This window comes from Corvus hawaiiensis, chromosome 7 (genome assembly GCF_020740725.1).
Source record: "Corvus hawaiiensis isolate bCorHaw1 chromosome 7, bCorHaw1.pri.cur, whole genome shotgun sequence".
NCBI lineage: Eukaryota > Metazoa > Chordata > Aves > Passeriformes > Corvidae > Corvus > Corvus hawaiiensis.
The window spans coordinates 17,292,115-17,314,848 of NC_063219.1; the positions used below are offsets into that span (position 1 = coordinate 17,292,115).

Genomic DNA, 22,734 nt, shown 5'->3' on the forward strand with positions numbered 1-22,734 from the left:
TGCACATTTTAAACCATTGAAATACAGGGAAATATCAAAAATATTCTAATTTCAATAGTAAACACATAAGAATGATGATCACAGTCATAAAACTTTACATTTAAAACACTTAACATCTGAATAGTGACATTCTCTGTGCTTCATAGACTAGTATTCTTACCAAAGAGACAACCATTGCAAATTTCATTGCTGGTTGCTGTTGGGAATCAAAGATTCTAAGAGAGCAGAAAAACTATGAATTACTTAAAATTAGTAATTTCTTAAATCTTAGTTCTCTCTTAGCTTTGCGTAAGCTCTGAAGAGACAGCAATGATGACAAAACCACCTTTTTTCTTTTTTCAGCTCCACCAGATGCACCTAATAAGCCTGATGTGGAAGATGTAACCAGCAACAGTATGCTGGTTAAGTGGAACGAACCAAAAGATAATGGCAGCCCTATCATAGGATACTGGATTGAAAAACGTGAAATTAATAGTACTCATTGGGCTCGGGTCAACAGGAACCTTGTGAATGCTCTGGAAGTAAAAGTTGAAGGACTGTTGGAAGGTTTAACTTATATCTTTAGAGTATGTGCTGAAAATGCAGCTGGCCCTGGTAAATTTAGTCCACCATCAGATCCAAAAACTGCACAGGACCCAATAAGTAAGTGGCTTAGCAGAAGCTAATAGCAGACAGTTGACAAGATAGGATTCATAGCCTTTAACTTTGATTTACACTTATTTGTTTATTTATTAATAGTGCCACCTGGTCCACCGATTCCAAGGATTGCTGATACAAGTGCAACGTCTATTGAGCTAGAATGGGCACCTCCTGTGTACAATGGTGGTGGAGATATCACCGGTTACCACGTGTACAAACAACTGGTGGGAGTAAATGAGTGGTCACGATGTACAGCGAAACCCATTAAGGTTCTACAGTTTACTGTTGGAGAAGTCAGAGAAGGTGCAGACTATAAACTCCGTGTTACTGCACTCAATGCAGCTGGCGAAGGACCACCTGGGGAAACTGAACCCGTAACTGTTGCAGAACCTAAAGGTATTGCAATTGTATTATTTTTAAGAAATATCTATCTGCTTAAAAGGTTGGTTTGAATCCCTCCCTTCAACTAATGAAGTGCTTCTCTTTCTTCCACAGAACCTCCCACTGTTGAGCTGGATGTTTCTGTGAAAGCAGGCATTCAGGTCATGGCTGGGCAGACTATTAAAATTCCTGCTACTGTGACAGGGCGTCCTACTCCCACCATTGTATGGGCTGTGGAGGAGGGTGAATTAGACAAAGATCGAGTTGTTATTGAAAATGTCGGCACAAAATCTGAGTTAACCATTAAGAATGCATTGAGAAAAGACCATGGAAGATATGTAATTACTGCTACCAATAGCAGTGGTTCAAAATCTGCAGGAACCAGAGTAGAAGTATTTGGTAAGAAAAATATTTTCTCAAATTAAATAAGCTTTTCTTTTGTTCAGTATGGACTTTACCTTATTTGTTTGATTTTGTTTTTCAGATGTTCCCGGACCAGTCCTTGACCTAAAGCCAGTGGTCACAAACAGAAAGATGTGTTTGCTTAACTGGTCTGATCCTGAAGATGATGGTGGCAGTGAAATCACAGGCTTCATTGTTGAAAGGAAGGATGCCAAAATGCATACATGGAGACTGGCTGTAGACACAGACAGATCTAAATGTGATATTACAGGTCTAATTGAAGGGCAGGAATACAAATTCCGTGTTAGTGCCAAGAACAAATTTGGTACTGGTCCACCTGTTGAAATAGGACCCATTCTTGCAGCTGATCCATTAGGTAAGATGACTAATTATACAGGGTTTTTAAAAAGAAAAACATCAATGTCAGATTAATAAGACAATATTGTTGTCTTCTATACAGAAAGTGTGTTTATTTTTCAACTACATGGATAGGTATCTGCCTTAGATTCATTAATGCAGTCAGATTTCTGAATCAGTTCTCTGAAGTTAATGTGGTCCTTTACATAGCAAAATACTGGTGCCTACTGACTCAGTGCTTGTTACCTTTTTCTTCACATACATGAAAAACTTTATACTAGCCATAATCATACTCAGATTCTTTACATGCAAAAACTATGGTTTTAAAAGGCCAGAGCTACTGCATTCATATGATTTAAAATTCTCTGATTTTTTAATTTTCTGTTATTGTAATTTATCTGTTAATAGGTCCTCCAACAGCACCTGAGAGGTTCATGTACACAGAGAGGACAAAGTCATCCATTACACTTGATTGGAAGCCACCACGCAGTGATGGTGGCAGTCCCATCTTAGGTTATATTGTTGAGAAGAGGAGACATGATTCAAAAGATTATGAAAGAGTTAATGCAAGGCTCTGTCCAAAAACATCTCTTCTCGTTGATAAACTGGATGAACTTCATATGTATGAATTCCGTGTGAAAGCTGTCAATGCGATTGGAGAAAGTGAGCCATCACTGCCCCTCAATGTAGTTATACAGGATGATGAAGGTATATCAGCTTTAAAGAAATCCATATCAATATCTTCAGAACACTTCAAGGCAATTTCTCTGCTTCATCTCCATCTTCACTATGTCACTTTCCTTCTTTTCAGTACCTCCAGCTGTTACGTTGCGTTTGGCTGTGAGAGGAGATACTATCAAAGTCAAGGCAGGAGAACCAGTTAACATTCCTGCTGATGTAACAGGTCTGCCAATGCCGAAGATTGAATGGGACAAGAACGAAGTTTTAATTGACCAAACATCCGATGCACTTAAGATAACCAAGGAAGAGATATCTAGAAGCGAGGCAAAAACTGAACTTATCCTGCCTGCAGCAGTGAGGGATGATAAAGGCACTTACACTGTGAGAGCGTCCAATCGTCTTGGCACTGCATTTCGCAATGTGCATGTCGAAGTGTATGGTAAGGATGCAACATTTTAATAAAATGACAGCTAATAAAATGCCTTTGCCTTTTTTTAAATGTAGTTCCATGCTCTATTGCTTTCATACAGATCGTCCTTCTCCACCAAGAAATCTTGCAGTTTCTGATATTAAAGCAGAATCATGCTATTTAACATGGGATGCACCTCTTGATAATGGTGGTAGTGAAATTACCCATTACATTATTGAAAAACGTGATGCTAGTAAGAAGAAATCTGAGTGGGAAGAAGTCTCCAAAGGCGCTGTTGAGAGAAGATTTGGGGTAATTTATAAAATATCTTTATTAAATAGTTTAGTATGCATAAAAAATAACAATATTACATATGTAATGGAAACTGCCACTTGCATAGGTGCCTGTGCTTATGCTCCATTTAGACTACAGAATTACTGGATGAATGTTTCCCATCCAAGTATCTATGTTATCCCTCACGTGACAAAACAAAATAAATTGTTCATTTTTGCTACTTAACCTCAGCTGAGCTAGAAAGAAGACACCTTCCTTTACGTTTTCCAGAATTATTCATTTTTTTACCAACTGCAAGAACAAACATAATGACATTTTTATTTATGTTCAGTCCTATGGACATGAAATAAGAGTATCCTCAGGCATCACATAGAACTGTGTAGTACATAAACATAGGTATGCCAGTGAGATTGCAAGATAGAATTTAAAGTGAAAAATTCTGCATAACTCCAAAGAAGTTGAATTGGAAAGTAGCCAAGAATTGTTTTAAATCCTCTTTTTCAGGTATGGAATCTTGCAACAAATGAAAAATATCAGTTTAGAGTCCGGGCTGTAAACAAATATGGAATAAGTGATGAATGCCTCTCAGAGAAAGTTGTTATTAAGGATCCCTATGGTCTTCCTGGACCTCCTGGAAAGCCAAAAGTTTTAGATCGCACCAGATCATCTATGTTGGTGACTTGGGAGCCTCCTTTGGACAATGGTGGCAGCCCAATAACTGGCTATTGGTTGGAGAAGAGAGAGGTGGGAGGCGTCTACTGGACACGTGTCAACAGGGCTCCAGTAACAAAACCATCAGTAAAAGGTCTAGAGCACAATGTGCTTCGTTTGGCTGAAGGTGTCGAATACCAGTTTAGAGTTATGGCTGAAAATCTTGCTGGAATTGGCCCTCCCAGTGAACCATCAGATCCAGCTTTGGCAGCAGATCCCATATGTAAGTATATCATTGTGTTAGAGGACTGTATCACAGCAGAACAAAAAATGTGCTACTATTACTTATTTTTAATTTATTAATTAAAATTAATTATTAATAATGAAGTATTAATTTATTAACATTAATCAAAGGCTTTGTTTGCATTAAACCTAAGAGAATAAATTGACACAAAGTTTCCTGATTTTAAAATCTTAAAAATAATTAGTTTTAATTTTAATTTTTCCCTCTTTTATGTACCTAATACTGTGGTTACACCAGTGTAGGCATTGCCAAATAAACTTCAGTTCAGAATCATATTTTTATATTTTTGTTTTATCTTACTGTTAAACAGTTCAATATTTATGCCTTGTACCTTAAGTACCCCTTGCTAATATGGGTAATACTTGTAATTGGTATGCACTTCCTAGGATCTACACTCTATATACAGGTAAAGAAATGAAAATACTTGCATTCTTCTAGAAACTATCTAGAAAAGTAGGAAGACAAGAAGACAGTAACAGTCAGGTAATTTTTACTTGCTCTTGTTTTGCCAGTTGTGCCTGGTCCACCATCTTGCCCAGAGGTCAAAGACAAAACCAAATCATCTGTAGCACTTGCATGGAAGCCTCCCCAAAAGGATGGTGGGAGTCCTATAAAAGGATATATTGTTGAAATACAAGATGAAGGTAGTACTGAGTGGAAGAAGGTGAATGAAGGAGACAAACTCTTTCCTACTTGCGAATGTGTTGTTCCCAACTTGAAAGAGCTCAGAAAATACCGATTTAGGGTGAAAGCTGTAAATGCTGCTGGAGAATCAGAACCAAGTCCTGCAACATCAGAGATACCTGTCCAAGATATTCTAGGTGAGAGTTCTGAGAACTGATTTAGGTATTTTTATCTAAATGCCACTTACTGCTGTGAATGTTCAAAAAGGATGCCAAGAAAGCCAAAGTCAGAACAGAATAAACAATTATACAGGAATGTAGGAAAAGATTGACACACATTTTTGAAAGTGTCATGATGTCCATTACCAGGGAATGCTCCATTAGGAAACTGATCAGCACCTACAGTCATACTAACGAAATACTGCTGATTTTATGAAGAATTTACAGCAGCGAATTTTTCTGTTTTTATAATTCCCAGTTTCCTTTTTGCATGGCCAACCCTTCTCACATGAACATGCGTTCCACATGTTTCTGGGGGATTTCAGCTCAGTGATGATGGAAATTTACTTTCAGTATCTCTTAAAATTTATATATTTAAATATTTTTGCAGAGGAACCAGAAATCTTCCTTGATCTTGGAGCACAGGATTTGCTCTCTTGTCGTGCTGGCACAACAATTAAAATCCCAGCTGTTATCAAGGGTCGTCCAGTTCCTAGAACATTTTGGGAGTATGAAGGAAAAGCAAAAACAGCAGCAAAGGTTAGTAAAAGTAATAGCTTTTTTTCTACACCTGTTTCTAGACATTTAAGCCTATTCCCTTTTACATTTATATTATTTCCCATGCTTATAGGAGGGAGGTCATAATGTACCTGAAGAAGCTCAGGTAAAGCAAGCAATTTTTTTAACCTCACTATTGTATTTTTGAAACAAATTTTCAAAGTTGATCTGTAACTTCTCTTTCTTCCTATAATACACAGGTGAAAGCAACTGATACACGTTCAGAGATTATCATCCCTGACTGCAACAGAAGTCATTCTGGACGATACAGTATTACAGCAAAGAACAAAGCAGGACAAAAAACAGTGCACGTCAGAGTCAATGTGCTTGGTATGGCTTGCATATATTGAACTATTCAAATATTAGGGTTTATTTTTTATTATATTTTTTTAATTGTATTTTTCTACATACTTCTGTAAAATTGTGTCTGTTTTACTTTTATCTTAACAGATGTCCCTGGTCCACCAAAAGACCTAAAAGTAAGTGATATCACAAGAGGTAGCTGTAAACTTTCATGGAAGATGCCAGATGATGATGGTGGAGATAGAATCAGAGGCTATGTTATAGAGAAAAGAAATATTGAGGGGAAGGCCTGGACTAAAGTCAATCCAAACTGTGGCAGTACTTCCTTTGTGGTACCTGATCTCATAGCTGGCCAAGAGTATTTCTTCCGGGTACGTGCAGAAAACCGTTTTGGAGTTGGCCCTCCTGCAGAAACCATCCAGCGGACCACAGCCAGGGATCCAATTCGTAAGTAAAATTAAAGTCAAACAAATCCTTTAAAACCAGATGGTACTGTATAATGTATTTATTCACATTTATTTTGGTTGTGAAGATCCTCCTGATCCACCTATTAAACTGAGGATTGGCCTTGTAACCAAGAACACAGTGAGCCTGACGTGGAAACCACCAAAGAATGATGGTGGAGCTCCTGTTACACATTATAATGTTGAATGTCTCCGCTGGGATCGTACTGGAGAAGTGAAAGAGTCTTGGAAGCAATGCAACAGACGTGATGTGGAAGAAACAAAGTTTACTGTTGAGGATCTTGTAGAAGGTGGAGAATATGAATTCAGAGTCAAAGCTGTAAATATAGCAGGTCCTAGCAGACCTTCAGCCACTGTTGGCCCACTTGTTGTCAAAGACCAGACGTGTAAGTACTGATACTAGTAAATACAAATTCCATTTTAAAATCATGAAGTATTTTTGTATGCTATTTTTTCAACATTTTGTTGTAGGTCCACCATCTATTGAGCTCAAAGAATTTATGGAAGTTGAAGAGGGAACAGATGTTAAAATTGTGGCCAAGATAAAGGGTGTACCCTTCCCCACATTAACATGGCTAAAAGCTTCTCCAAAGAAACCAGGTGACAAATCACCAGTGGTGTATGATCAACATGTCAACAAGATCGTTGATGAAGATACTTGCACTTTATTGATCCAACAGTCTCGTAGAAATGATACAGGCTTATATACTATAACAGCTGTAAATAATTTGGGAACTGCTTCAAAGGAGATGCGGCTGAATGTTCTGGGTACGTATCAAAATCTCTTACAATTACATTAATTAATAGCATTCATTTGATACTTGATTAATTCTTCTTTATTAAAATGCATCTTTTAGGTCGTCCTGGACCTCCAGTAGGACCTATTAAATTTGAATCCATTTTGGCTGATAAAATGACAATATCATGGCTTCCTCCATTAGATGATGGTGGTTCTAAGATTACGAATTATGTTATAGAGAAAAAAGAAGCAAATAGGAAGACATGGGTACCTGTTACTAATGAGCCTAAGGAATGCATATTCACTGTTCCCAAGTTGATGGAAGGCCATGAATATGTGTTCCGCATTATGGCACAAAACAAATACGGTATTGGAGAACCTTTGGATAGTGAGCCAGAAACAGCACGAAACCTTTTCAGTAAGTAGAAATAAGCTTTCAAGTGATGTCAGTTGTTTCCATATGCTGGTATGTGTGGAGCATCTGTTAAATACCTCTACTACTTTCTCTCATCACTAAATTTCTAGAATAGCTTGAAGAGTTTTAGCAGTAGTTCCTGGTTCTTAAAAGCATGTGTAGTGCTTAAAAATACTTTTCTCCCCTCTTGTGTTATATTAAAATACAATCTCAATATTTTTAAGGCTTAAACATACAAGTAAGTGTTTACCTGATAAGATTCAGCTTACTCTATTGTATTTGAGACATTATTAAACTCATAGCCCATGAAGAATTAGTTTCCTGCCTTTAGTTTTGAAAGATAAATTAGACAGATTAGCTCTGACATAGAAGGAATGTTAGGCTGAAAAGAGAAAATGGTTCTTAAAACAGCAAGTGTTAGGCTGGGCACTAAAATGAGATAATGATCCAGAAAGGCTAGGAAAAAAAATTTGATGATTTTTATTTGAAGGAAGGGTATTTTTCACAGAATTATATGTACCTGAATAGGGGTGAGAAACTGAATGAGGGAAGAAATTTTGTGCAGATGGGTAACCACCTAGTGCAATGGTGACCATGTGAGTGCATAGCTCTTTTACACTTAGCTATTTCTATATATCTTTAACGTAATTTTTTACAAGCTATTTTTTTTTCCCTCAGCTGTCCCTGGACCTTGTGACAAGCCAACAGTTAGCAGTATAACACGTGACTCAATGACTGTAAACTGGGAAGAACCAGAGCATGATGGTGGCTCTCCTATTACTGGTTACTGGTTGGAGCGCAAAGAGACCACCGGAAAGAGATGGACCAGGGTTAACAGAGATCCTATCAAGCCTATGGCACTGGGGGTTTCATACAAAGTTACAGGCCTTATTGAAGGCTCTGAATATCAGTTCCGTGTTTCAGCTATCAATGCGGCTGGTGTTGGCCCACCAAGCATGCCATCTGATCCAGCACTTGCTAGAGATCCTATTGGTAAATATTTTAAACTTTTTTTTCAAAATTTGAAAGTATTCAAATGAGAACATATAATATATTGTTATGCTGTATGATGATATTTTTCAGCCCCACCTGGCCCTCCTATACCAAAAGTGACTGATTGGACAAGGTCTTCTGTAGACTTGGAGTGGACTCCACCAGTAAAGGATGGTGGTTCTAGAGTCACTGGCTACATTGTTGAGTTTAAAGAGGAAGGAAAGGAAGAGTGGGAACGGGTAGGTTGAAAACCATTACTACAGAATCTGCACTTCTTCTCTCTGTGTCTATCAAAATGAATTGCTCCAGAAAAAAAATTTCTTTAAAAATGTTTACTATTCAAGTTATTTTGTAAAAGTTTGCACCATAATTATCTTCATATGTTTAAAATACAAGACAAAGCTTGCCCTTCCTCAATATTAAGTTAACTTTGTAATGACTAGATGTAGAATTTTATAATTTCTAATTAAAGATGTGGGAATATATGTAGGTAATATTTGATAAAAAAACGGAGAAGACCTAGTTAGAACTGTCAGAAAAGTAGTCCTCACTGGTGTCAGTGTCAAAGCATTTACACCTACTGTGTCTCTACATTTTCTTCATTTTTTTCAATAGTGCATTACTGAAAATTTAACTGGTGCACACCTTGGCTATTTTTTATATCTCCATAAACATATGGGTGCATTTTTAGTAAGACCAACATTTCCTATACTGTTTCCAGGTAAAGAGACTTTATATTGGGTTTTGAAAAGAAAAGAACAGAAATCCCTTTTCTTGTTGCTCTCACTTATATGAGTTTATGTGTCCAAAAATACATGTAATTATTCTGTGACCAGACTACTGTAATTGCTGTAACAACCTTCTATGTTAGAGTACATTAAAAAAAAGAAAAATCTTCAGAATAGCTTGTAGATCCATGTCCTGTATTTCTCTAAAAATTTCTGAAGAGTTCTATGTGGGCTAGATCTATGTATGCTTAATACTGTTATGTGATTGTAAATCTGAAATAATATCAAATGTAAGATTTGTTTCAAACTCTGCAAAGAAATTGGTGATATCTTGATGCTTGCTGACGTTACAATGTTTTCTTCCAGGTAAAAGATAAAGAAATTAGAGGAACCAAGTTTGTTGTGACAGGATTAAAAGAAGGCTGTTTTTACAAATTTAGAGTTAGAGCAGTAAATGCTGCTGGCATTGGAGAACCTGGAGAAGTTACAGACATTATTGAAATGAAGGACAGAATTGGTATTTACAATTTTGATTTACATTTTTAGTACTTCTAACTCAAAGCAAGAAAAAAAAAATTCATTGACCTTTTTGTTCTTGTCCCTCAGTGGCTCCTGATATTAATTTGGATGCAAGTGTCAGGGACAGAATTGTTGTTCATGCTGGAGGAGTAATTCGGATCATAGCATATGTCTCAGGAAAACCACCTCCAACGGTGACTTGGAGCAGGGATGAGCATGCTCTGCCAGAAGAAGCCAAAATTGAAGAAACAGCTATTAGTTCTTCTTTAGTCATCAAGAATTGCAAAAGGAGTCACCAGGGTTTATACACTCTTCTTGCTAAAAATGACGGTGGTGAGAGGAAGAAGACAATTATTGTTGATGTGCTAGGTAAATTGCTATTTCAGTGCTTGTGAACAAGTACAGTTTCATAAGATTCAGCATGTGTGCTTCAATACTCCATTTTTTTCTTTGCTTTCAGATGTGCCAGGCCCAGTTGGAATGCCACTCCTTACGGAGAATCTAACCAATGACTCTTGTAAATTGTCATGGTTTGCTCCAGAAGATGATGGTGGTTCTCCTATTACCAACTATATAATTGAAAAACGTGAATCTGACCATAGAGCTTGGACTCCAGTGACCTGCACAGTTACAAGACAGAATGCTACTATTCAGGGACTCATTCAAGGGAAAGCCTACTTTTTCCGAATTGCAGCTGAAAATATAATTGGCATGGGTCCTTTCACAGAAACAACAAAAGAGATTCTCATTAGAGATCCAATAAGTAAGGGTATTTTTGAGTTTGGATAACTGTCATATGAGATTAATACACAAGAAGATTCTGAATGTGCAGAGAAATGAATCTACCTTATTTTTACTTTATTCTCAGCTGTTCCTGACCGTCCAGAAGACCTGGAAGTAAAAGCAGTCACCAAGAACTCTGTTACACTAACTTGGAACCCTCCAAAATATAATGGAGGCTCAGATATCACCATGTACGTTCTAGAGAGCCGTCTCATTGGAAAAGACAAATTCCACAAAGTTACAAAGGAGAAAATGCTTGATAGGAAATTCACTGTAGAAGGCTTGAAAGAGGGTGACACCTATGAGTATCGTGTGAGTGCTTGCAATATTGTAGGGCAAGGCAAGCCATCATTTTGCACTAAACCAATCACGTGCAAGGATGAAATTGGTACGTTTCTTTTACATATTTCTTTTTAAAATAGTAATTACTTATACTGATTCCTTACTTTTTTGTATTAATATTGCTGACATTTGTGGGCGTTGCGTATTTTAATATTGTCTTTCAGCTCCTCCCACACTTGACCTTGACTTTAGAGACAAACTTATTGTCCGAGTTGGTGAAGCTTTCAGCTTGACTGGACGTTACTCAGGCAAGCCTGCACCAAAGGTTACTTGGCTAAAGGATGATATTGTTGTGAAAGAAGATGACCGAATAAAGATCAAGACAACTCCTACAACTCTTTGTTTGGGAGTACTAAAATCTGTCCGCGAAGACACAGGCAAATATTGTGTTACTGTAGAGAACAGCACAGGATCAAGAAAAGGATATTGTCAAGTTAATGTTGTTGGTAGGTTTTACTGAATAACAATATGGTCTGGGATTTTTATTTGTGATTAGAATTCATTGCATTTTATAAAATTTAAGTATTGAAATGTGTTCTTTATTACAATAATTTGATTTACTTCATTCTCAATTATACTAAAAAGCTATTTATTAATTCTGAGCACATATTTAACTCTGGATTAGTTTATCCATTAGTTTATTATTAATTTAATGTCTCTACATGCATTTAGAGAATGTCAACACTGTAGAAAATGTTAATCACCAAATACGTTATGAGTAGTAAGGAATTAATTCCAGTATGTCAAACAAATAGGAATAGCCCTGAAGTCTTGATGCCTTATTGTAACTATGATGTCAGGTTTCTAATTTTATGCTATATTTACTGTATTGACACTGTTTAATCTAAGTTGTTTTGTGAAGTTCATAAAAAAGCATGAGTATGGTTTATTTTTTCTTAAACAGATCGCCCATCACCTCCAGTAGGCCCAGTTATATTTGATGAAGTCTTTAAAGATCATATGGTAGTTTCCTGGAAACCTCCGTTAGATGATGGAGGCAGTGAAATTACAAATTACATAATTGAGAAGAAGGATGCACACAAAGACGTGTGGATGCCAGTTACCTCTGCCACAGTGAAGACAACATGCAAAATTCCCAAGCTGCTTGAAGGAAGAGAATACCAAATTCGAATTTATGCTGAAAATCTTTATGGCATAAGTGATCCTCTCATCTCTGATGAGATGAAAGCCAAGGACCGTTTCCGTAAGTTTTTCATTTGCAATTATATTTGGATACTCCAATCTTTATTCTGTTTGTAATGCTCATACACTCTTTTTTTTCTCCTCACCCCAGGTGTTCCTGATGCACCTGAGCAACCAATCATTAAGGATATAACCAAAGATTCTGCAGTAGTGGTTTGGAACAAGCCATATGATGGAGGCAAGCCAATAACAAACTATATTGTAGAAAAGAAGGAAACAATGGCTACAAGATGGGTCAAAGTTACCAAAGACCCAATTTTCCCCGGTACAAAGTTCAAAGTACCTGATCTCCTTGAAGGCTGTCAATATGAATTCCGTGTTTCAGCAGAAAATGAAATTGGCGTTGGTGATCCTAGTCCACCATCAAAGCCAATTTTTGCTAGAGATCCAATCGGTAAAGTATCACATTTCATTTGTCATTGAAATTTTAATGCACTCAGTTTCAGTTAGAAAATTATTCTAATAGGTTTTTTTTCTCCCGTTTCATTTTTTTGCTTTTTTAACAGCAAAACCAAGTCCACCGGTTAATCCAGAAGCAGTAGATAAAACTAAAAATTCAGTTGATTTATCTTGGCAACCACCTCGCCATGATGGAAATAGCAAGATAATTGGCTATCTTATAGAGTATCAGAAAGTTGGAGATGAAGAGTGGAAACAGGCTAATCTTACAGCAGATTCTTGTCCTGAAACAAACTACAAAGTCACTGGTCTTACTGAGGGATTAACGTATAAATTCAGGGTCAAGGCAGTCAATGCAGCAGGCGAATCTGATCCAGCGCATGTTCCTGATCCGGTGGAAGTAAAGGACAGGCTTGGTGAGTTTAATAAAATCAGATAAGTTTACCTAAGAACAGACTTTTTTTTCCTCATTTTGTAAAAACTTATGTTTTTCATTCCAGAACCTCCTGAGTTAATACTTGATGCTAATATGGCCCGAGAACAGCATGTAAAAGCTGGAGATACCCTGAGACTTAGTGCTGTTATTAAGGGTGTTCCATTCCCAAAAGTTACTTGGAAGAAAGAAGATCATGAGGTGTCACCCAAAGCTGATATTGAGGTTACAGGAGTTGGCAGTAAACTTGAAATCCGTAACACTGTCCATGAAGATGGTGGAATGTACTCCCTGACAGTTGAAAATCCAGCTGGTTCAAAGACCGTTTCAGTAAAAGTTGTGGTCTTAGGTAATCTTTTTGTGTTCCTTCTGTACAACATTTTTTTACTCTATAATTGGAGATTAAGAAATAAAGGAATTTCTGGATAATATCTATAAACCAAGTTATAAAAAATACACAGCAGAAAGAGGACTAAAAATTATATAAAATATAATATAATTTATCTTGAAATGTACAAAGTTTTATAAGAAATGCTGATTGCCAAATAAATAATGGATCCCATTTTTATCAATGTTAGATAAGCCTGGTCCACCCAGAAATCTGAACGTCAGTGATGTTAGAAGTGACTCCTGTTATATCACTTGGATGGAACCAGAAGATGATGGCGGCTCTGTCATTACCAACTATGTGGTGGAGAGGAGAGATGTAGCTTCTGCACAGTGGGTAGCCATCTCATCATCCTCCAAGAAACGCAGTCATATGGCTAAATATCTCATGGAAGGCACTCAGTATCTCTTCCGAGTTGCAGCTGAGAATCAATATGGTAGAGGTCCATATGTGGAAACGCTTAAACCTATCAAAGCTATAGATCCACTGCGTAAGTGTTTTTCAATCATATGATTTGTTTTGTTCATATGGGATTTGGTAATTTTGAGGTTGTCCTGTTGGTATGAACATGATGCACTGGTACCATAGAGTTTTCATCCTAGTAACCATTTTGGTTTTGTATTTTAAAAGATCCTCCAGGGCCACCAAAGAATCTGCATCATGTAGATGTTGACAAGACTGAAGTTTCCCTTGTTTGGAATCGACCAGATCGTGATGGTGGTGCTGAGATAACTGGGTATTTGGTGGAATATCAAGAAGATGGTGCAGATGAATGGACTAAGTTCCAGACAGTCCCTATGCTAGACTGTGTTGTTACAGGCCTACAGAAAGGAAAAATATACAAATTCCGTGTGAGAGCTCAGAACATTGTTGGTCTTAGCCTTCCAGATACAACTATACCAATAGAGTGCCAAGAAAAACTAGGTAATTTTTGGTTTTTCATGTTGTTTCACTGATTCTTTCTCTTTTTCTATAAGCATTTGCCCTGAGAATATAATTTCCATTTTTCTCTATTTTCAGTACCTCCATCTGTGGATCTAGATGTGAAGTTAATTGAAGGTCTCGTTGTTAAGGCTGGCACCACAGTGCGCCTTCCAGCGATTATGAGAGGTGTGCCAGTTCCCACAGCAAAATGGGTTACTGATGACACTGAAATTAAACCAGATGGCAAATACAAGATTGAGACTGACAATTACTCAACTGTGCTTACTATCAAAGACTGTGTAAGAAAAGATACGGGAGAATATCTACTCACAGTATCTAATGCAGCTGGCAGCAAAACTGTGGCTCTGCACCTTACAGTTTTGGATGTTCCAGGCCCACCAACTGGTCCTATTAATATTCTTGAAGTAACACCGGAATATATGGTTATTTCTTGGCGTCCTCCTAAAGATGATGGTGGGAGTCCTATAATTAATTATATTGTTGAGAAGCGTCAATCAAAGAAAGAAACCTGGGGAGTGGTTAGCTCTGGAACAAGTCACACAAAAATTAAGGTACCACGACTGCAGAAGGGCTGTGAATATATTTTCCGTGTTCGTGCTGAAAATAAGATAGGCATTGGTGCACCTCTGGATTCAGAACCAACAGTTGCTAAATACATGTTTGATCCACCATCCCCACCTGGTAAACCAACTGTTTATGATATTACAGAAAATGCTGCAACAGTGTCTTGGACTCTACCAAAATCTGATGGTGGAACTCCAATAACTGGTTATATACTTGAACGTCGGGAAGCATCTGGTAAATGGGTGCGTGTCAATAAGTCACCTATACTTGATATGAAATACAGAGTCACTGGTCTTTTTGAAGGCAACACATATGAATTCAGAGTTCTTGCAGAAAACATGGTGGGCTTAAGCAAACCATCTCCAAGCTCTGATCCAATAAAAGCATCACGTCCTATCACTCCTCCTGGACCACCTATAAATCCAAAGTTAAAAGACAAAACTAAAGAATCAGCTGATCTTGTGTGGACAAAGCCCCTCAAGGATGGTGGCAGCCCAATTCTGGGATACATTGTGGAATGTCAGAAAACTGGAACTACACAGTGGAATAGGATTAATAAGGATGAACTCATTAGACAGTGTGCTTTCAGAGTACCTGGATTAATAGAAGGAAATGAATATAAGTTCCGAATAAAAGCTGTCAACATTGTGGGAGAGGGAGAACCAAGAGAACTACCAGAAACTGTACTTGCAAAGGATATTCTTGCTCCTCCAGAAGTAAGCCTAGATGTGACCTGTCGAGACTTAATTACTGTCCGAGTAGGTCAAACAATACATATTACTGGTAAAGTAAAAGGTCGACCAGATCCTGAAATAACATGGTCTAAAGATGGCAAAGTATTAGTCCAAGAAAAGCGTGTTGAAATACTTCATGATCTACCTAATGTTGAACTGCAAGTGAAAGAAGCCAAAAGATCTGATCATGGCAAATATATAATAGCAGCTAAGAACAGCTGTGGACACGCTCAAGCTTTTGCTGTTGTTAATGTACTTGACAGACCTGGACCATGTCAGAACCTGAAAGTAAGCTATGTCACAAAAGACTCTTGTATGATCTCTTGGGAGAGTCCAGTGGATAATGGTGGCTCTGAAATTACAAATTACATAGTAGAATACCGTCAACCAAATCAGAGGGGATGGTCAATTGTCTCCTCTGATATTACTAAACGACTAGTAAAGGCAAATCTTATAGAGAACCGGGAATACTTCTTCAGAGTTTGTGCAGAGAACAAAATAGGTCCAGGTCCTTGCATTGAGACCAAGACTCCTATCCTTGCTATTAATCCTATTGACAAGCCTGGAGAGCCAGAAAATCTTCACATTGCAGAGAAAGGAAAGACATTTGTATATCTAAAATGGAGAAGGCCAGATTATGATGGTGGAAGTCCCAATTTAAGTTATCATGTTGAGAGAAAACCGAAAGATTCAGATGAATGGGAAAGAGTTCACAAAGGCAGCATTAAGGAAACACACTACATGGTAGATAAATGTGTGGAAAATAAAATTTACCAATTCCGAGTTCAAACCAAGAATGAGGCCGGTGAAAGTAACTGGGTAAAAACAGCTGAAGTTGTCGTGAAGGAAGATCTCCAGAAACCAGTGCTAGATTTGAAATTAAGTGGGGTTCTAACTGTGAAAGCAGGTGACACAATTAGAATTGAGGCTGGAGTCAGAGGAAAACCACAGCCTGAAGTTGTATGGACAAAAGACAAAGATGCCACAGACCTCACCAGATCTCCAAGAGTCAGTATTGAAACAACTTCTGACACATCTAAGTTTGTTCTCACAAAATCAAGGCGTACTGATGGTGGGAAATACGTGATTACTGCAACTAATGCAGCTGGTAGCTTTGTAGCATATGCTACTGTTATTGTCTTGGATAAACCAGGTCCTGTACGAAACTTGAAAGTCACTGACATTTCAAGTGATAGATGTACTGTTACTTGGGATCCTCCAGAAGATGATGGTGGCTGTGAAATACAGAACTACATCCTGGAAAAATGTGAAAGCAAACGTATGGTTTGGTCTACATACTCTTCCTCTGTCCTTACAAACTATGCAAAAGTGACACGCCTCATTGAAGGTAATGAATATATATTCAGAGTGCGTGCAGAGAATAAAATAGGCACTGGCCCACCAACAGAAACACATCCAATTATTGCAAAAACAAAGTATGATAGACCTGGACGCCCCGACCCTCCAGAAGTTACAAGAGTTAGCAAAGAAGAGATGACTGTAGTTTGGAATCCACCAGAATACGATGGTGGCAAATCAATTACAGGATACATTTTAGAGAAGAAAGAGAAACGGTCACTAAGATGGGTTCCTGTTACTAAAACGCCAATCCCAGAGAGACGCAAGAAGGTTACTAATCTCTTCCCTGGTCATGAGTACCAGTTCCGTGTCAGTGCTGAAAATGAAGTCGGACTTGGAGAACCAAGCTTGCCATCAAGACCTGTAATAGCCAAAGACCCAATAGGTAAAATACCATTGAATTTTTCTGTATTATTTCAGTATTACCATAACAGATTGCTAAATTGTACACTGTGTTCTAATCTGTAATTTTTACTGTCTTGCAGAACCACCTGGTCCTCCAACAAACCTGAGAGTGGTTGATAGCACAAAGACTTCCTTAACCCTTGGCTGGGGAAAACCAGTGTATGATGGTGGTGCTCCAATTATTGGGTATGTTGTGGAAATGAGACCAAAAGTTGAGGGTGCTGATCCTGAAGCAGGATGGAAACGATGTAATGTTGCTGCTCAAGTTATTCATACAGAATTCACAGCTACCAGCCTGGATGAGAAACAATTGTATGAGTTCAGGGTTTCTGCCCAAAACCAGGTTGGCCTTGGCCGACCAGCAGAATTGAAAGAAGCTGTGTCTCCCAAGGAAATTCTTGGTGAGTTTTCCCATCCTCTTTTGAGGTGTTTACACACAACCTTTATTTGCTTTAGGCTTATTTCATTTCATGTGCAAAACCTTGCATTTTATTTCTTTGTCTTTCAGAACCTCCTGAGATTGAGTTGGATGCAAGCATGAGAAAGTTAGTCATAGTCAGAGCAGGATGCCCTATTAGACTTTTTGCCATTATTAGGGGTCGCCCAGCACCCAAAGTCACCTGGAGGAGAATGGGCATTGATAATGTTATCAGAAAAGGACAAGTTGATCTGGTTGACACTATGGCCTTCTGTGTCATTCCCAATTCAACACGTGATGACTCAGGCAAATATTCATTGACACTTGTTAATGCAGCTGGAGAAAAGGCTGTATTTGTGAACGTCAGAGTTCTGGGTAAGTAATGAGAGAAATACCTCAAGACAATTTTATAACTATTTTGAATGTTTCTTGCAGGAATATTTATGACCTCCAGGTATGACAGTTTTTGAGCACAACTCTATCACCTAACACTAACTCCCTCCATGTAGAAAGCTTTTAGCCCCCTGTAATTTTTACTTACTAAAGAAGAAAGTACTAACATAAATTGAAATTTCTTCATAGATACTCCTGGACCTGTGTCAGACTTCAAGGTTTCAGATGTTACCAAGATGTCATGCCATCTTTCATGGGCACCTCCAGAGAATGATGGGGGTAGCCCAGTGACTCATTACATCCTGCAGAAACGGGAGGCTGACAGGAAGACCTGGGCAACAGTCACAGCAGAACTAAAGAAAACTAGTTTCCAAATAGCGAACCTTGTACCTGGAAATGAATATTACTTTAGAGTAACAGCAGTAAATGAATATGGGTCTGGTGTTCCAAGTGACATACCAAAACCAGTTCTAGCATCAGATCCACTAAGTGAGTATGCCTTCATGTATATTTTATGTTTGCCTTCATGGATATTTTCTGTTTGTTTTTCTCTAATTTTAGTGGGATTTTGCAATTTTTGAGTTAATGCTTCTAAATTGAGCTAACTATTCAAGGATAAAAATAAGTATTTCTGTGTCAGTTTCTTTCAAATAATATGACCAATGAATATAGTACTTTTGAAATTATTACGAGTTTCGCTCATTTCTGTATTGTCCTTGTTGAATTAGCATGGATAACATCCAATATTCAAGAGTAAAAAAATCTTGGAAATTCAATGTTTACCATCTTTCTTTTTTCCCCTGAAAGGTGAACCTGATCCACCAAGAAAACTTGAAGTTACTGAAATTACAAAGAATAGTGCTACTTTAGGCTGGCTGCCACCACTTCGTGATGGAGGCTCTAAAATTGACGGATACATTGTTAGCTATAAAGAGCATGATCAACCAGCAGATCGCTGGACAGAATATTCAGTTGTTAAAGATCTCTCCATTGTTGTAGCTGGTCTGAAAGAAGGAAAGAAGTACAACTTTAGAGTGGCAGCTAGAAATGCTGTAGGAGTAAGCTTGCCAATAGAAGCTGCAGGAGAATATGAAATTAAAGAACAACTCAGTAAGTAACAATTTAAATACCACCTAATATACTGCTTTAATAATTAAATGAGCGAGATATACTGTTCTTTGAGTCACAGAAAGACATTTGCTTTATGGAGTTATCTGGAGGATTGTGATTAACTGTACTGAATATTTTGACAGGTCAGAAAAAAAGTGAGAATTGACCACTAATTTAGAACTATTAAATAATTTTTCAGGTATGGTTTCAGTTGGAACCAGAAGATAAGAATTAGGGAAAAATAACAAATACCTTCAATGAAGTTTAAATGCAAGAGAAAAAGTGTCAGACTCGTAGTTTGAGAGATAAATGGGAAAGTGGGAGCTGTTTTAATATAAGAGAAAATAAGTGGTTTATATTGTAAAGCTGGTTGAGGATATAAACAAAAATCAGGGAGGACAGGCCGGCCTATTTAAGGTGGCAAGGTTCTTGAGGCACATGAAGATGTAGGGAAAGGGCAAGATGAGTAGAATCTTCTTAATTTGGGACATGTGAAGAGAAAGAGAGAAGTACAGAAACAGGAGAACAAAAACTAGCTGGTGGAAGGAAGTACACCAAACATACTGTCAGGTTTCTTTTGGAAAAAAAAATTTATTTTGTGCAAAAGAAGAAGTAGGAGAAAAATAATTCAAGGATACAGAAAGATTAACTGTGCAAGCAAGTTTATCTCAGTGACAACTTCAGTTTTCTTCTCCTTCATGTTTGTCTTGTAGAAAGTCAGCAATAAGTGATTTTGCTTATTGGTTTCAGATAAAAAGAGGATTTATATTTCATGCATTAATAGTGCAAAAATTTCTACATAAATGTGTGTGAAGGCAATCCAAATTCATAAATATTTTCTTATAAACTGTACAATAATGTAAAAGTAAGACTGAAATGGATATTGTCACCTGCAGAAACTGAAGTTGTCCATAAGAGGAACCTAAATTAAAGATTTTCTAGTCATTTCTACAGGTGATTCCACTTAAGAGAGAAGCAGAGAAGTTTCACATGAAAAAATAAGAAAAAGTAATTTAATATGTCACAGAAGTGGAATTTATTTGCCTCTGTGTGATTTTTTTTTTTACAGTCCCACCTAAGATTCTGATGCCTGATCATGTTCACGTTAAAGCTGGAAAGAAACTGAGAATCGAAGCTCATGTATATGGGAAGCCTCAGCCAGTCTGTAAATGGTTGAAAGGAGATCAAGATGTAGTTACATCTAGTCGCCTTGCTGTGCACAAAGCAGAAAAGTCTTCTGTTCTTATCATTAAGGATGTGACTAGAAAAGATACTGATTTTTACACTCTTACTGCAGAAAATAGCTCTGGTACTGATAGTCAGAAAATCAGAGTGACAGTCATGGGTATGTTCCATTTGGTTGTTTTTCAGTCCAGCTTTATATTAAGCTGGTTTTAGTATATTCTAGTGGTTGTAATCTTCTTTCATCCCTTTTTTCTTAATATACTTGTTTTGTGCAGATAAACCAGGTCCGCCACAGCCTCCATTTGATATTTCTGAAATAGATGCTGATGCTTGCACTCTTTCATGGCATATACCTCTTGAAGATGGTGGCAGCAACATTACAAACTATGTAGTTGAGAAATGTGATGTAAGCCGAGGAGACTGGGTAACAGCTTTATCTTCTGTCACAAAGACAAGCTGCAGAATTGGAAAACTGATTCCTGGAGAGGAGTATATGTTCCGTGTTCGTGCTGAAAATCGTTTTGGGATTTCTGAGCCACTTCCTTCTGGCAAGATGATCGCAAGGTTCCCATTTGGTATGCCAGTTTTTGATAGCAGCATTTCTCTATTTAATCGTTCTAGTAAGAAAACATACAATTGATATCTATCTTTGTATTTCTTTCTAGATGTTCCCAGTGAACCAAAGAATGCACGTATTACCAAGGTCAATAAGGACTGCATTTTTGTTGCTTGGGATAAACCAGACAGCGATGGAGGCAGTCCAATTACTGGTTATCTCATTGAGCGCAAAGAAAGGAACAGTTTGCTGTGGGTGAAAGCTAACGACACAGCTGTGCGCTCCACAGAATACCCTTGTGTGGGCCTCATCGAAGGTCTTGAGTATGCTTTCAGAATTTATGCTTTGAACAGAGCTGGAGCAAGTAAACCTAGTAAACCAACTGAGTTTGTCACAGCAAGAGCACCAGTTGGTAAGCCAATACCAATACTTTGCAACAGACTGGTTTTATGATAATTTTCAGTTTATCTGCAACTTATTTTGATCTTTAGTTTTCCCTTCTGTTTATATTTTCATGTTTACTGTGACTTCACTCTGATTGCACTGTCTAGGTATGCAGTGAATAGGATCTAGTAATATTAAAGCCATTTTTTAATGTGTTAACTCATTTTTGGGAAAATATACTTTAATATGCTTTTATTTGCCGTAGATCCCCCTGGAAAACCTGAAGTTATTGATGTCACTAAGAGTACTGCATCACTGGTATGGACAAGGCCAAAGCATGATGGTGGTAGCAAACTTATTGGCTACTTTGTGGAAGCTTGCAAATTACCTGGTGATAAATGGGTTCGGTGCAATACAACTCCACATCAAATACCCCTAGAAGAGTACACTGCAACTGGTTTGGAAGAAAATGCTCAGTACCAGTTTAGAGCAATTGCCAAGACAGCAGTTAACATTAGCCAACCTTCTGAACCTTCTGATCCAGTGACCATTCATCCAGAAAATGGTAAGAAATGTAAAAGCATTTGATAGTTCTGGTAAGAGTCTGTACATGTTGGGAACTAACACTCATGTGAAGAATGAGACATTTATCTCTTACTAGATTGATTAACTCTTGGACTCTTTCCCTTCAGTTCCTCCCAGAATAGAGTTGGATCTGTCTATGCAATCACAGCTTACAGTAAAAGCTGGAACTAATGTGCGTCTGGAGGCAAACGTATATGGCAAACCAATGCCAGCAATCACCTGGAAGAAAGAAGGAGAAATTTTAAAGCCATCTGAAGGTGTTAAGATCACCACAAAGAGAAATCTTGCTACAGTTGAGTTGTTCAGTGTTAACAGGAAGCAAACAGGAGACTACACTATTACTGCTGAAAATGCAAGTGGATCAAAGTCAGCAACCATTAGGCTTAAAGTACTTGGTAAGATAAAGACTGTCTATTAATAAATAAATTTCTAATTAAATGATATAGCAAGAGATGGAACTATAACAATGCGATGTTTATTGTCCTAGATAAGCCTGGCCCACCAGCCTCTGTCAAAATCAAACATATGTATGCAGATCGTGCGATGCTTTCTTGGGAGCCTCCTCTGGAAGATGGAGGTTCAGAAATTACTAACTACATTGTAGACAAGCGTGAAACAAGCAGACCTAACTGGGCCCAAGTCAGTGCCAATGTACCCATTACAAGCTGCACAGTGGAGAAACTAATAGAAGGACATGAGTATCAGTTCCGCATTTGTGCTGAAAACAAATATGGTGTTGGAGACCCCATCTTAACTGAACCAGCAGTTGCTAAGAATCCATATGGTAAGTGCTTTGTGGAATAGTTTCATTAGTCACTGGATTTTTGTCTACACCTAAGAATGTGAACATAATTTTCAAATAAATCTCC

General features: G+C 37.7%; 1 protein-coding gene across 12 annotated transcripts in view; it reads left to right on the plus strand.

Annotated features, from left to right (window-relative positions):
• Positions 1-22,734, plus strand: part of TTN (titin) — a 245,176-nt gene that overhangs the window by 170,896 nt on the left and 51,546 nt on the right. For all 12 annotated transcript variants that reach the window (XM_048308565.1, XM_048308553.1, XM_048308560.1 and 9 more), the window contains 40 exons: positions 343-642; positions 739-1,035; positions 1,135-1,419; positions 1,505-1,798; positions 2,188-2,487; positions 2,591-2,899; positions 2,991-3,181; positions 3,668-4,097; positions 4,631-4,939; positions 5,352-5,500; positions 5,592-5,624; positions 5,719-5,848; positions 5,969-6,268; positions 6,354-6,671; positions 6,757-7,053; positions 7,143-7,442; positions 8,118-8,432; positions 8,523-8,671; positions 9,527-9,677; positions 9,767-10,048; positions 10,140-10,442; positions 10,548-10,850; positions 10,969-11,250; positions 11,709-12,008; positions 12,099-12,401; positions 12,514-12,822; positions 12,907-13,188; positions 13,418-13,717; positions 13,858-14,151; positions 14,248-17,214; positions 17,315-17,635; positions 17,743-18,027; positions 18,235-18,534; positions 18,853-19,155; positions 20,225-20,500; positions 20,616-20,915; positions 21,006-21,308; positions 21,546-21,845; positions 21,973-22,260; positions 22,353-22,649. In XM_048308565.1, the coding sequence (XP_048164522.1) occupies positions 343-642; positions 739-1,035; positions 1,135-1,419; positions 1,505-1,798; positions 2,188-2,487; positions 2,591-2,899; positions 2,991-3,181; positions 3,668-4,097; positions 4,631-4,939; positions 5,352-5,500; positions 5,592-5,624; positions 5,719-5,848; positions 5,969-6,268; positions 6,354-6,671; positions 6,757-7,053; positions 7,143-7,442; positions 8,118-8,432; positions 8,523-8,671; positions 9,527-9,677; positions 9,767-10,048; positions 10,140-10,442; positions 10,548-10,850; positions 10,969-11,250; positions 11,709-12,008; positions 12,099-12,401; positions 12,514-12,822; positions 12,907-13,188; positions 13,418-13,717; positions 13,858-14,151; positions 14,248-17,214; positions 17,315-17,635; positions 17,743-18,027; positions 18,235-18,534; positions 18,853-19,155; positions 20,225-20,500; positions 20,616-20,915; positions 21,006-21,308; positions 21,546-21,845; positions 21,973-22,260; positions 22,353-22,649 (13,755 nt within the window). The remainder of the gene's footprint in view (positions 1-342; positions 643-738; positions 1,036-1,134; positions 1,420-1,504; positions 1,799-2,187; positions 2,488-2,590; positions 2,900-2,990; positions 3,182-3,667; positions 4,098-4,630; positions 4,940-5,351; positions 5,501-5,591; positions 5,625-5,718; positions 5,849-5,968; positions 6,269-6,353; positions 6,672-6,756; positions 7,054-7,142; positions 7,443-8,117; positions 8,433-8,522; positions 8,672-9,526; positions 9,678-9,766; positions 10,049-10,139; positions 10,443-10,547; positions 10,851-10,968; positions 11,251-11,708; positions 12,009-12,098; positions 12,402-12,513; positions 12,823-12,906; positions 13,189-13,417; positions 13,718-13,857; positions 14,152-14,247; positions 17,215-17,314; positions 17,636-17,742; positions 18,028-18,234; positions 18,535-18,852; positions 19,156-20,224; positions 20,501-20,615; positions 20,916-21,005; positions 21,309-21,545; positions 21,846-21,972; positions 22,261-22,352; positions 22,650-22,734) is intronic.